The sequence below is a fragment of the Pagrus major genome, chromosome 13 (assembly GCF_040436345.1).
Source record: "Pagrus major chromosome 13, Pma_NU_1.0".
In the NCBI taxonomy this organism is placed as follows: domain Eukaryota; kingdom Metazoa; phylum Chordata; class Actinopteri; order Spariformes; family Sparidae; genus Pagrus; species Pagrus major.
In genome coordinates this window covers 8903998-8918395 of record NC_133227.1, presented here as the reverse complement: position 1 = coordinate 8918395, position 14398 = coordinate 8903998, and the positions used below count along the sequence as shown (strand labels likewise).

The following is a 14398-nucleotide window of genomic DNA, read 5'->3' as shown; positions in this document are numbered from 1 at the left end:
CACAGCCTTCTCGTTTCATTAATCACCTTCATCTGTGTCTGTGATCAAACTAGATAGCTGGCAAGTCAGTGGCTCGTCTGTCGGAATAACCCAAATCCCCCCTGAGTGCTCAAAGCCTCGTACTTCATTAGAAACATCTGCTTGTTTGTTTCCCCCCGTATCTTTGTGTAGCGCCGGTGTCTGCCAGGTTGTCTGGTCGTCTCTCACACTCTCTCCTCCTCGTCCTCTGCATGTATGAGAGCTGCTGAGGAAGGCAATACCGGTCTGTGAGCTGGATGCTCTGGTTGGTTGTGTATTTGTGTGTGTGTGTGTGTGTGTGTGTGTGGTGGACAGGCAGGCAAGTCCCTGGTGTTCGTCACTGTGTAGCAGGTTAATCGCCTGTTTTTCTCAGACACAAAGCCTCGTCCCGTTCCCAGTGACACCCTGGTGTGATTGTGTGTGTGCGTATATGTGACGAGAAGGGGGCTGAAAACAGGATTAGTGTCATCAGGATCTAAGCCTGAACAGATTGACAGAATAAAGTCCCGCTGTACAGTAAGTGGTCAGTTTGGCATCACATTAAAAGTGATTTAAATATTAAGATGTGATTTTTTTTTCAATGGTCAAAAACAGTCAATGAACAAGTCTCCATTGAAAACTTATGAATGCCATCACTCAGGTTATCAGTGTTTTGTCAGAATTTGGGAGGAAAGCCTACATGTCTCCAAGGTGTGGCATACGTCGGCTCTCTAGACAAATTCTCTCCCTTGTTGTTTCAGTCTGAACTTGAGGTGAGTGCGTGCCAAGATGTATGGTTTCAACATAAGACCTCAAAATTTGTCATTCCTGGAGAAATCTGTCACACCAACTGATTTGTTATGTTTTAGACAACACCATGGATTATCTTGAATCTCCATATTAATATTCCCCTAAATATGATTATGATTAAAAATATCTACTTATTGCCCACCCCTGCTGCTGCAGTCGGGTGGATGTTTGTTTATCACAGACTCGTCATTGTAGTTTTGACCTGTTTACACAGATTAACGTTGAAATAATCTGTGTGTCAAGGAAAATTAATTTTTTTTGCCTTTATCCCATCAGTGTGGATTTCTTCCTTAATGCTTCCTGAGATTATTTTTAGATTAACAACTTGCTTCCACATTCAGAATCCTCCAAAAAACATTTTAATTATTTATTAATCTGTCTGTTGCTATTTTCATTAATTATTTAATCTATAAAAATGTGCACATGTAGCAAAAATGTAACAAATTTTGCAGTCTATAATATGACCCCTCAAAAGTAATTATTTAAAGGAGAAATGCGTAATAATTTTATTTTAAATAGCGATAATGAGTTACTGTAGTGTCCAGCCCTCAACAACACCAAGGTGGTTTTCTTGGTCAGATTTGGCTCCTGGCACTCAGGGGTTGACCCCGCCCTAACACCCGCTGACTGACGACCGACCTCCCTCTCACTTCTGTCCCGCTCCACGTCTCTCCTGTTCCCATCTGAACCCGCCGTATCTTTATCATACCTGAAGTCAGAGTCTTCTTTGGAGCTGCTGTTAATCACTTTTGCACTGTATTCCCTGTCGTCAAACTGGCCTTCTGATTCAGTTACCCATTTGCCCACCTCAGGTTATCGTGCCCATACCGGCCAGCATTCCCCGCTTGGTCTCCCGTGCCCCATGCCTGAAAACCTTCTCATCCTGCAGTTAGCAGCAGTTAGTTGTCCTTTTGTAAAGTCCTTTGTAACCTAGGTTTTGAAAGGTGCTTTACGAATAAAGTTTTGCTCACTTACTCACCTGATTGTTATCCTTTTTTGACTTCTCACAAGTTGCTTGCTTTCAGTGAGCTGCACTCTGTCAGCAATTATTTTGTGAGTACACATACCTACTACATGTGTCACCAGAGCAGCACTCAACAATTAGGCACAGGTATTACCTGTACTTGCCCTGCGGTGTACAGTACCCTTTCCCTCAGCGCTGTAGTTAAGCCACAGTATTTATGGCCTCTGTGTTTGTCTCAACAGACCGCCCGGGGATTTTTGACTAACCGTCCGCCTGTCTTTGATAAACAAAAGGCTCCGGCTCTAATGCATTTTTGAGCCACTCTTGCCCCTCGGCTTTTATCAGCTTAGCCACGCCGATTTAATCGGACGGCCCTGTTTGTGTTGTCCTGTGTGTGTTTGTCTCAGAGCTCTGGTGATCCCCCTTCTTTGTCTCGTCAGGGCAGTGTCACCCAAAGAGGTTTATGATGGGGGGACGCGGGAGCCACAGCTGAGTAGATTAGTGTCTACAGTATGTGTGTGTGTGTGTGTGTGTGAGATTGAGTAGGGAGGGGTCGTAATATATGTGTCAGTCCTAAGGATCCTTCAGCTGTTGCAAGGGTGTGTTTTTCTTTTTTTACCCACCACAGGTGTCCCGTGGGAAATGTATATGCGAGACAAGTGGCACATTGAGGTTATAAAGCAACAGAGGCCCTTCCATGGCAGAGAAGCAGATCTTCATTAGTTCCTCCAGAGCTGAGAGCTCCAGGAATAAATTGTACGCCTCTGGCTCTGTGTAAATTCTCCATAAATTAAATAGGAATTTCTGGATTCTGTGGATTATTGTTCGATTACTTACTTAATTATAATATTTTAAGTTAATTAATTCTATATTTTTTCAGCTTAAAAGTAAGTTGTGTACTGGCATGCGTAAAGATGTGCGTAAATCAAACCAGACAGTGAGCAGGTGCGCTTGAAAGACCAGACAGACACATAATGGATTCAGTATAAATATTTAAAATACTTTATACAGCATAGAAATCTCTTGACACTCGAACAAAACCATCCATTACAAAATCTTACAAAAGACCCCCCGAGTCTGTATCAATCTCAGTATCAACCAGAAAAAAGGTACAAAGACGTAATTTTCAAATGCTGACAGTACAGTTCAACTCGTGAGACATTGCATGCAACTTTTTCATCTGGACAGAAAGAGATTCTACCGTATCTTAACAGTGAGAAGCCCCGTGTGCCTGTGGAAGCCTTTTCATCGAGTCGAATAGTTTCATGAAGCCACTAACATGTGAAAATGCCGGTTCGACAAACATTTTAGAATCCCTTCGTACAGAAGTGACAGGAACACAGTAGTCTTACTGTTATTTACAAGCACAATTTTTCACATCACGCTCTGAGAGCTCTTGGCAAATACTCGTCATTGCAGTTAACACTTAAGACTATTGCACAGACTACAGCATTAAGACAAAAGGAAGTGAATTATTTTCATGGATGTTACGTGATCCTAGTAGCAGTTCTTCCCACTTTCTTACCCTCAGCCTTTGGCGAGGTCTATTAGTTTCATAAGGCTTTTAATGCTTTATTTTTTTCTTTTATTTATTTTTATTTTTTTTCCCAAAACTCACTATAAACAGGCAAATCCTCCCGTGAGAGAGTCATATGTAAGACAGCTTTATAGTTTCCCTGTGGGTAGTAGAGGTTAGGTAACACTTTTATATAAAAAAAGTTAGAGCTGTGAGTTATTATCAGTGTAGAGTGATTTATGTCTATTGGCAATAAAGTGAGAGTATGACTCCACCCCTTGGCACCTACTTCTAATTCAGTGTGTACTGTATCGGGACTAATGCTCAGACACTGCAACACCGTGGCAAAATCCACACAAGCATGTCACAATCGACTGCTGCTATACGTTAATGTATGAATAATGCAGTGAGGTAAGAGATGCTAAACAGTGTTGTTACTACAGGTTTTGGTTTTTAAGAATAGTGCAGTGAGCTTCTTTATCCAGTCAGCGTTGAGGATACAGCGCTAGCTGGCTGGAAGTCAGTGGGTATCTTAAGAGAGTTTTCACACGGACAAAACATTAATACATGTAATCAGGGTTAGGGTCGGGGTCTGTTAGCTGGTGTGAATCAGTCTGCGGCTCAATTAGTAACCAGTTACAGCAATATTACAGAAGAGAGTACCTCTTAACTCAGTGTATAATACAGTGTTATGTGTGTGCGTGCGTGTGCGTGTGTGTGTGTGTGTACACCTTGTTAGCAAGGCTCATATTACATGATGTCCCATGTCCACTCTGTATCTAGGACACAGTGAGGTTTAGTCATCCCTCAGGGATCCGTTTTTAAATCTCATCTTCTCTGTGTCACCACCTCTTATTACATAATGAGAGCGGCGACAAGAGCTACAACATTATCAAACCCCTTCTTTTTTCTTCTATAATTGATCAAGTCCGTGATTAAAAGTGGCTCAGTAGCAATAAAGGGACAGTTCACAGTTCAAAAGGCCGCTCTGGAAGACCTCTCCAACATAAAAATGTTGAGAGGGGCCTTGAGTTCAGTCTGTCTTTCGTTCGTTTTCTTTCTGCTAGTGTCCCTCAGCAGAGGGTTTTGAGTGCACCTGAAGCACAGAGGAGAGTCTGCATGGGGTAGGGAGGGGGGGACACCACTTCCTCAACGACCTGCTCCGGCCGGAAGGAGAATGGCTGCAGCTGGACCTTCTTCTTCAGGATCTGTCCGATTCCCATATAAGGGAACTTGCCGCGATGCGTAGGGCTTTCGGGATCACTGCTGCTGCTGTTGGAAGGAGGACTGAATGCTGAGGTGGGATTGAGTGGACTAAAGGCTGACTTTGGAGGGCTGAAGGCTGAGCTGCCTGGGGGGCTTCCTACGGTGCTCGGGGGGCTGCCGCTGGTGTCGGATGAACCGCCCCAATCTGACGAGATGCTCTTCTTGGGCTGCGGGTTGACAATGAGGACAGGAGGACTGGGGATCGTCGCCTTCTTCAGGTAAGAGGAGTCGGGTTGGAAGGCAGAGACGTGGCGAGGTGGGGACAGTGTCCCATTGGTCAGCTTGTACCAGGGTGAAGCCGGGGTGTCCTCAATTTGCTCAGCTTTGGAGAGGGAGCCGAAAGAATGCATGCCTATCGGTGACGGTGCTGGTGGAGCGGGTATATTGTGTTCTGGGCTCGTGTTGACTTGTGGGAGGGTGGCCAAGCGCCTCCGTTGCTGAGGGGTGTTGTTGAAGAGAGGCTGGATCTCTAGATACTCCATGGAGGAAGAAGCGACGGTGCCGGGGGGCGCCAGAGGTGAATTACGATGGCCACCAGTTATGGCACGCAAAAGACCTGAGGAGGAAATAAAAATAATTGTTAGACTTCGGAAAGTTTTATTGAGATGTATGTTAAAGAAACATTTGTAATGTGAGTTATTGCTTAACTTGCTGCAGACACAACTGAATGAAAGGCTGAAAACTGGAGCTTCTCTGTTTACTTTTGGCTAAGTGCCCAATGTGCCTGGAGTCTATTGTATATGTCATGTCAGTGAGAACATGCTGTACCTCATCAGCATGTAACAAGTAGGTGTAATTGTACAAGAGCATTCTGTGCTGAGTTTGCTTTGTTAAGAACAGCCCGTCCTGACATGCTGGGTCTGAAACAGCCAATGGGCTCTCGCTATACCTCTTATAGGCAAATTGAGGAGCGGGAAAGGAGCTAAGTGCTTCAGCTGAGCCTCAGGCTCCTTAATATTGACCTAAAATTACTCTTAAAAAACACAGAGCTAGTTTGAAAGAACTACATTTGATAACTGCCTCTGTTGATTTATTTCAGGTTAATTTCATATTATTTTATTACTTCTGCACTATACTTTCTCTGTCATATCATCTGGCTGTCAACAGGTAAATTCAACTTCTAAAGTTCGCCTGTGATTGACTGGCAACTTGTCCAGGATGTTTCCTCTCAGATGGATGGATGGGTGGGTAGATGGATGGACAGACAAACAATGGACGGATGGTAGGAAGGGTAGATGGATCGACGGGTAACTACGAATGTGTGAATCAGGAACATGCATGTTCAGTCAACCTACCCTGTATGAATAAAAATAAATGAAATGAATAAATTGCTACTTTTTAATAAACAAATCTACTGTATTGTATTGTCATTTTTTTATGACGTGCACCACATGATTCCTCACCTGTTCTGTGTTTCTTCTTGCTCGGCTCCTTGCTGACAGCCAGGTAGACGGGCGTCTGCTTGGGGGGGATGGTCAGCTTGTCGACGTGCTTCCTCCACTGGGTCTGGAAGTATTCACTCTTCTGCTTCTCTCCTTTCTTCTTCTCCTGGAACTGCATCTCCTAAAGGCACAAACAGCAAACCATTCATTACAGTAGCTCTTATCGTTTGACAAACCTGTTGTCGAGTCACCTTTTTACGATCATTCTTGCACTCTTGTAACCTTTTCTAGATGCACGCAACTGCTTTGTGGTGCCATTTAGAAACAATAGAATTCCAGAGTAGAGATTTGCATATGAGTTCAGATTATGTAATTTACCCTCTGTTACTGAGAGTGACATGGGACAGGTGTAAGCTTGGATTCCCTTACCCTGTACTCCTTTGAGAGTCTCTTCATTTTCTTGTTGAGGAGGAAATAGACAGCCAGAGTGTGGCAGGCGCGATTGGTGAGGACGGCGCTCAGCACCTCGCTGTGCTTGTAGCTCATCTTCTCCGTCATGTGCAGCAACACCGTGTGGTTGATTTCCTCGATGTGGATCCTTCACACAAATGTAAAACAAATTAATGCTTTAAATCGTATTTAAAATAATAATAATTTTTAAAAAAAGCTAAAGTTGTGGTGAAATAGACAAAATACCTGTCTATTAAACCTGCAGTTAAACACAAACTCAAAGCATTTGAAATGTGTCTGTGGGTCTACCTGTTGAGGTACGGTGCCCCTGTGTTCTTGTTGGCCAGCTGCAGCCATGAATCGGCCATCACCTGATGGATATTAGGGCGCTTGTTGGGATCTGGCTCGAGAAGCTTCTTCAGAAGACAGATGGCAGCTGAGAAAGAGAGACAGAGAGGAAATATTTATACGCTGTCACCAACACCAAAGTCGGCGCATAAAGAGGAACGTTTCCACTACTCAGACACGAACCTATGTTAAATATTTCCTTTATGAACGTGACTGTGCCTTTGATTGTCAACTATGGGAGAAAACATTAAATATAGCCAAATTACTCTGTCCCCTGACTTCGCACGTCACATTTGAGAGTAAAACTGTGTTACATAACAAGACGACGTATCTGAGATAGGTGTGTCACGTATTTATCTTCTTCTCAGGAAATCCGAATCTTACTCTGAGGTGAATCATGTTGATGCAGTGCCAGTGACTAAACATGAAAGGTTACGTAAATTCAGTTGGTAATTGTTGTACACAAACAATGGCAGTTAGGTTTGCTGGAGCTCTGCTGACACATTTATGACAGGGTTTTTTTGGTCTTTTTATGGCTTTATTTAAAAGGACAGCTTGTGATATGACAGGAGGCAGGATGAGAGGGGGGGATGACATGCAGTGAAGGGCCGCAGGTGGGACTCGAGCCCTGGGCCGTTGTGTCGAGGGCTCTATCAGCAAAGAATTAAATGTGTGGTAGGTGATTCCGGAGAAAGATAGTGAATAATTTAGTCTCATTCCAAGGTTATGAAATACTGACGCTTTGGCCCAAAGCAAAGGAATAAAACACGTAATTTAAAAATCTTTCCTCAGAATTGGCTACTGCACCTTTAAGTTTTGTTTGTTCTGTTTAAATTATTAAGTTCTTTAGTTATTTGCTTCTAATTAAGTCCCCTTTTATATATATATATATATATATATATATATATGTATATATATATATATATATATATATGAGAGAGATAGATATGTATATATCATTTGCAATTTTCATTTCATTTATAAATGTTGGCAGCCTCACTTTGTTCTTTCTCTTACCACAAAGAAAACTACTTGTCATCTATGATTTATCTGTGCACAGGTGCCTTTTTTGTGCATTTTTGTTTACCTGTGGAGAGCGAGGGAGGTAGAGGGTTCATCTCCTTGTCCACCATCTTCTGGTGCAGGGCTCGGAGACTGAATGGCTCCACAGTGAACGGGAGAGTACCAGTCAGCATCGCGTACATGTTCACACCACTGGAAGACCAAAACACACACTTCAGCTCTGCGTGCACTCATGAAATTAACAAATATATTAAAATAAGTTTATATTTGACAACATTTTGGAAAAAAAGGGGAATACTCACATGGACCAGACATCCACCTTCGGCCCGTACTTCTTCCTGGAGAGCAGCTCTGGGGCGGCGTACGCCGGACTTCCACACTGGGTGCTGAATGGGTCTGAGTATCCCAAGATGCCGGCGCAGTTACTGAGGCCAAAATCTGAGGGACAGAACAAGCGGGGGGTGAGTGTTTCTGGTTTTTTTTTACTGCCTTTTCAGCTCAGCCGTAAAACGAGTCGCCTCATCACAGCGTCACACACACAAACAGAGGCAGATTAGCACTATGGTGAGAGCTTGTAACAGTTTTAACGGGATATTTAATTGCTCTTAACGCTTCACCACATGTGGGACACTTTGACACCACATGTCGCAATCCAACTGAGAAAATCTTTTGCATCAAAGACCTTTTATTATATACTTTGTGAATGTTATTCTTGTTCTTAGCTAGGGGAATATTGGTATTTATGAATTAATGTATTGTTCTGAACAAGGAAAAGAAACAGGAAGAGAAACTCTAGTTAGATGCTATAAATGTCGGAGCTCTTGAGTTACCTATGAGCTTTATGTTGTCCTGCTCGTCCAACAGGAGGTTTTCTATCTTCAGATCCCTGTTTGACAAAGAGAGAAAAAGACGTCAGTATTTACAGTAGATAACTTATCTGAGCCATGATCACCACATAATGCACAAACAGGAGGGGTCAGCCCTCCACAAGCCCCAACACATACACAATTGCCCCTCCCAATGTGGGTCACGCTGGGTGATTTTCAGGGTCTATTGTGTTGTCTCCAGATCCCTCCTCAGCCTTGGAAATCCTGTTATACAGCTATCTACATAGACCATCTCACCATGATAGAAATTTAGTTCCCAGGCTCTGAGCGACAAAGAATTGAATGTTCCCGGGAAGAGCTTTGTGTCATCTAAGATTTGATTTCAAGATGCCATCTATGTGCTTTCCCCTAAATCAAATCAACACATTTTATCTTAACGTTGTGCTATTTGTAGGAGAAATACTCTGCTGTATTCTGTATTGCAATGCAATGCTATGCAACATAAAAATTCCAGCTGTTCTTTAAATGGTTTTTATTTTCTTAGCAGCTCTCTTGGAAACCTCTTAAAGCGTGGCAGTGCAGTGACTGAGCAAACAGATATGGTTTGTGGATTAAGAGTAATGTGCACAATAAGGACTTAGCCCACACTTAAAGAAAGAGGATCATGTCTGACTCAGAGATCTCAAAATCAGCTTTAAGCCATTAACAGCACAACGCTCTCTAAGCTACGGATGGCAAACAATCAATATTTTTGAAGGCATTCATAAAAATCTTGCTTAGTGTGTTTGTTTGTTTTTTTGTTTTTTTACCTGTGCACCACACCTGCCCTGTGCAGGTGCTCGACGGCCAGCACTAGCTGCCGGATGTATTTCTGAGTCTCCCTCTCGTCCAGGCGTTTCTTGTCGTAGATGCGGTTCATGAGGTTGCCGCCGGGGCAGAGCTCCATCACCAGGTAGTAGCTGTTTTCCGTCTCCAGGATGTCCAGCAGTTGCGTGATGTTGGGGTGGCGGATCATCTGCTGGATGTGGCCCTCCCTCCGCAGGTTCTTGGTCACGTACGAGTCCTTCTTGGCCTTGCGCTTGTCGATCACCTTTACCGCCACCTGGAGAAATTGACACAGACGATGAGAATGTTAGAAAAAAGCACTGATTTTTCAGCTGAAGTTTGGCTCTTAAAGTTTGCACCACGTGAGACTGTGAGTAACATGCATGGAGTGCTGCGTTTGGGGGCTGCAGTGTAACAGGTGACAAGCTTCTCAGCCTCTATGGCGGGGTATATTACTCGACGCTGACCTCTCCCTCACAGCTGCTCCCAATGTGGGGCGACCCAGGCGCTATAGGGCCCTGAGGCTGCAGGGGGGGAGTGTGTGTGTGTGTGTGTGTGTGTGTGTGTGTGTGTGTGTGTGTGTGTGTGTGTGTGTGTGTTGGAGGGGTTACTGAACCATCATAAAGTAGGGGAAAAGCAAATGTTACCCTATCTGTTGGGAAGGAGCCGAAGCCAAATGGACACCTAATATTCCCCCATTTGCCACAGAGTTCAGCTGCAGCTAAACACACACGAGGAGGGGCGACAAATGTGGAGACCGAGGAGAACACATTCCCAGTCACATGTGTTCCGTTTTTTTTTTTCTCTCTGTGTCCCTCTGTCCTTGCTGTCTCATTGGAGAAGACATCTCCTCATAAAAAGCCTCAAGACGTGTCCTGCACCTTTACGACAAACACTTAACTTCCCTCTGAAGCTAATTACATTCAATAACGTACCCCATGTACTCTATTTCATGCGTCGCCCGTGTCTCCTTGTACCCGCGTCTAGACTGGGTTCAAGAGCATGGCTAACATACACTGCAAATCATCTCAAGGAGAGCACACAGACATGGAAAGGCACGACCAGTGAAACTAATCACCATGTCCATTAATGAAATGGCGAGGGCCAGAGTGTCGTCTCTTTCTTTCGTCCTTCAGCTTGTCTTTTTATTTTACTTTCGTCCTTTCATCTCTGATAATTGATTCACCTTTTTTTATTTTATGGCTGCTAATTAAACCTGGCTGCATGTGAGAGTGTGTGTGCGTGTGTGTGTGTGTTGAGCTGTCACAATACAGTAATAGATGGCCCTTGTTTACGCCAGGCTGAGTGGATGAGAGAAGGGGGAGCAGGGTATGTATGGGGGGGGGATGGGGCACTGTATTTACAGTAGTCTATATGAGGAGAGGGAGGGAGGGGGTGGGGGTCTAAAGAGGGGGAGGGGTGCGCCCCAGCCAGGGGGCTTCTGGGGATTCTGTTGTTTATCAGGCACCCCTCAGACAGAAACGGGGGGGAGTATGGAGGGGGAAAGTGGGTTACAGACATCAAAAACACATGCATATGACCTCCCCAGCCCCCTGACCATGACAGCACCCATCCCTCACCTCTCCTCACTTTCATACCCCCTGCCTTCACACACACTCACCCTCTCCTCCCTGACTTTCTAGTGATGCTAAAAAAAGGGATCTTCCTGTGTTTCCTTTCCCCCTCACTACCCTTTTGCTTGAATAAACTCACTGCCCTCCACTCCCCTCCAGCGCCTCTTGGATCCCTGTATTCCACTGAATGAAAGAGAGAGAGCGCAAAGAGAGAGGGGGGACCATGTGATGTTCTTCGTAGTGAGATTGCCAGTGTTTGCATCATCCTCAACAAAGAGAGTGAGGGGAGAGGAGAGGAGCGCTTTCTTCTCCCCTCGCAGCAACAGAATGGGAGGAGGAGAGGTGTAGAGGATGAGATAATGTTTAATATGCAAATTCTTAAATCCAGCGGCCCTCTTGTTTTTTAAACATGTGCAAACAGAGGTAGGAATACATGTTGGAGCACATAAGGAAAGAGGAGGTACTTGTTTGGTAATATGCAAATGTCTTGGCAGCTCCACAGAAAAAAGCCTGGAGAGACAAAGGCAACCAGTGGCCAATGGTGGTTCATATCAAAGCCCTGCGCTGGCGGAATCATAATGAGGCTGGAGCCCATTTATCAACCACATGATTTCATATGCAAGTAGCAGCTCTGCCCTCTCATAGGCCGGACAATTTCCCTCTCCGTCCCTATCACAGGCTTGCGCGCCCAGCAGCGGTGAGCTCACCACCTCTATCCTCAGCAGTACCAGCAGACAAAGCAGGAGGTTCAGAAGAAAAAAACACATGTGCGCACAACTAGTTAATACCTGTTAAGGGAGGGAAAAAGAAGAAAACTGGCAGTTCTTTCTTCTGTCTCAAAAACATTATCACGAGAGCTTGGCAAGAAAACAAGCCATGCTGAGAGTGGAGCCGAGTTCACCAGCTGGTGGTGGCGCATTGAGCTCATTAACAAAGCTTCTCTTTGCAAACAGAGCTGATCACTTTCCCTGAGAAGGCTATGGACTGATGAGTTTGGCATCTCGTGGTATCGTAATGTATGGCCAAACTGTCAATATAAATAGATGAGGAGTTTGGTGCACACGCAGGGGAGTGACAGCTGAGAGATGAAATTTAAAACCATATCAGACCCCCTTGAATGCATGCCACTCTGTATTTTTAGATGTTAAAACTATAACAGTGAGACAAACTTAGATACTTTCCCCCTAAATATTATAAAAGTGTCATGTTTCCCTCCAAAAAGTTGGTGTCGGGTTTAAAAATGCATGCGCAAAAACGCACATGGACTGCCTTAATATTTTTTTCTGATCACATTTAAACCAGCATTTAAATCGTGCTTAGAAAAACAAAGTATGTAACACACAAATACACAAAACGCTGTTGCATTTCCCACTTTGTGTCTTACCTTCTCCCCAGTCAACGCGTGGAGACCCTCTCTAACTTTGGCGAACGATCCCTCTCCGAGCTTCCTCCCGATCAGATAGTTCCCGACCCGTTTGGTGTGGTAAAAGTTCTTGAGGATGTCCGCTGCGGGACTGCATAGTGAAGCCGGGAGGATGTTCTCGTTCCCGGCGCTATTCGGGGTTTTCCCCTCGTACAACGCGTGGCTGTTGTCCACTACCATGTCGCTGTCGGCAACTGGCATCTCAGCTCCCTTGTCAAACCGGGAGTAAAAAAGATACGCGGCTCGGCCCCCTCGCCCAGCTTTAAGCCAGGTATTAAATGCTTAGCGTCCGGTAAAGTGCGTTAACTCCGCTCTGCCTGCGTCTCGCCCCTAATAGCAAATTAAGGGAACCGGAGCTTGCGCCACCTGTTCACCCAAAACATCCAGTGCGCGCACTCAGCAGGTTCCGAGTCTTGATTAGTGTATCAGCTTATAGATTTGAATGACACATGAATGAAAAATGTCAAACCCAATCATGGGAACTTATTAACTGACGCAACCTGCCTTAATACTTGTGAGGGTTTAAAAAAAAATACTCAATCAGAGGTAGGCTGTCTATCACTCTGCGTCCCTGCTCCATGCATGAGTGTCTCCTGAATGTGTGCAGGCTGGCAGCGTGTTTTTCAGTTTGAACTGACTTTACCGGCTCCTCTGGGTGGGCGTTTCTTAGTGTAAGGGTGTTAAAAAAAACACAGAGCCCCTCACACTGTGGTGGTAGCAGGGGTGATTTTCAATCCAATCAGCGCAGGCAGGCGGAGCACATGTGAGAACAAGGGGGACGACTCCACCCGGCACCGTTTTCGCATGTTGCGCTCAGAATTGTACACGACCACGAACAAAGAATATATTTGTAGCCTGAAGAGCGAGACAGCAACACTGTCACTATAAATAATTAGATTTTTTAATTCCTGCGACATTATTTATTGGTGTCTGCGCTGTGTTGTCATTTGGGTAGAATTGTGCGTAAAGGACCCACATTTCCATGCCATGCGTAATTCCTTAATTACATTAGTATAGAGGTGTACATTTTCTCGTGGCATTAAATCATAAATAAATATCTGTCTTTGAGGAACTGTCAGTTGAACACAAGCCTCACCATCATCTAGCCCCTGCCATCTTTACAGTGTTTTTGGTTGTTGCTGAACTTGGACTTCTGCCAGCAACATAAAGTTGTGCTCACAGTGTAACCTACAAATGGCAGACAAAGGAGCATTTACCCCTCAGCTCACTGAGGTGTTCACTGACCTAATTAATAATACTCATCACTCAAAGGAGGACACCTGCGGGGAGAGGCAACAGTTTGAGACACGTTTATTTCCTGTATGAGCTTCCTGACAGGTCAATCTGACCTAAATATGATCGTTTGATTTCCTCTACAGGTAACTTGGGATGACCTAAATAACAGAAACACCTGATGATATAGAAAAAATCTGGAAGAAGAAAAGCCTGGCAGTTAATGCTTCCCACGTGAGTAATTGTTTTGTGTCTGTGCCAAGGAGGTGTTGATACAACTCTAAGGGTGTTTTATAAGGCTGTTGTTTTATCAGATTTAATTACATAGTTTATATACAGGTGTGCTCTGCTCTGTTTTGTTCACCCCGTGTATGGATTCCTAGAGGGGAGAGGGGAGAATACATCCACACATACCTAACAGGTTGCCCACTGGACCACGCTTTCTAGACAGCAGACCAGACAGCCAGACATGTACCCAAAAATATAAGTATAACACCATCTATTGGGGTTAGTTTGTACTGCACGGACATGCAGTCAGTCCTACGTGTTAAGACGTGTGTGCCTGGAGTCTTGCTGAACTAGAACTTTTAGCTTTGTCAATATGCCAGGCATGTATTTTTCTACCAAAAGCACAACTGAAAGTCTGTGGGTTCATCCTTGGACTTTGACAGTAGCCCGTATAATAAGGACAACTGAGGGAGTTATTTAAAGATGTGGAGATAAAGAATTTCTAATGAAAGGACTTTATACATAGTTGGAA

General features: G+C 44.4%; 1 protein-coding gene across 1 annotated transcript; it reads right to left on the bottom strand.

Annotated features, from left to right (window-relative positions):
* Positions 1 to 4344: 4344 nt before the first annotated feature.
* On the bottom strand, positions 4345 to 12606 carry hunk (hormonally up-regulated Neu-associated kinase). Its single transcript, XM_073480072.1, has 9 exons — positions 12367 to 12606; positions 9393 to 9685; positions 8587 to 8642; positions 8059 to 8194; positions 7821 to 7948; positions 6695 to 6821; positions 6365 to 6533; positions 5957 to 6116; positions 4345 to 5109 (listed from the first exon to the last, which is right to left on the bottom strand). Exons 1-9 carry the CDS (start codon positions 12604 to 12606, stop codon positions 4361 to 4363), a joined length of 2058 nt encoding a protein of 685 aa, XP_073336173.1. The 3' UTR covers positions 4345 to 4360.
* Positions 12607 to 14398: the final 1792 nt, after the last annotated feature.

Coding starts and splice junctions, on each gene's coding strand:
- hunk (XM_073480072.1), bottom strand. CDS start 12,606: ATGCCAGTTGCCGACAGCGACATGGTAGTGGACAACAGCCACGCGTTG. Junction 7,949..8,058: donor AAGGTGGATGTCTGGTCCAT/GTGAGTATTCCC, acceptor TTGGTCTTCCAG/TGGTGTGAACATGTACGCGA. Junction 5,110..5,956: donor CAAGAAGAAACACAGAACAG/GTGAGGAATCAT, acceptor TTTCCTCCTCAG/GTCTTTTGCGTGCCATAACT.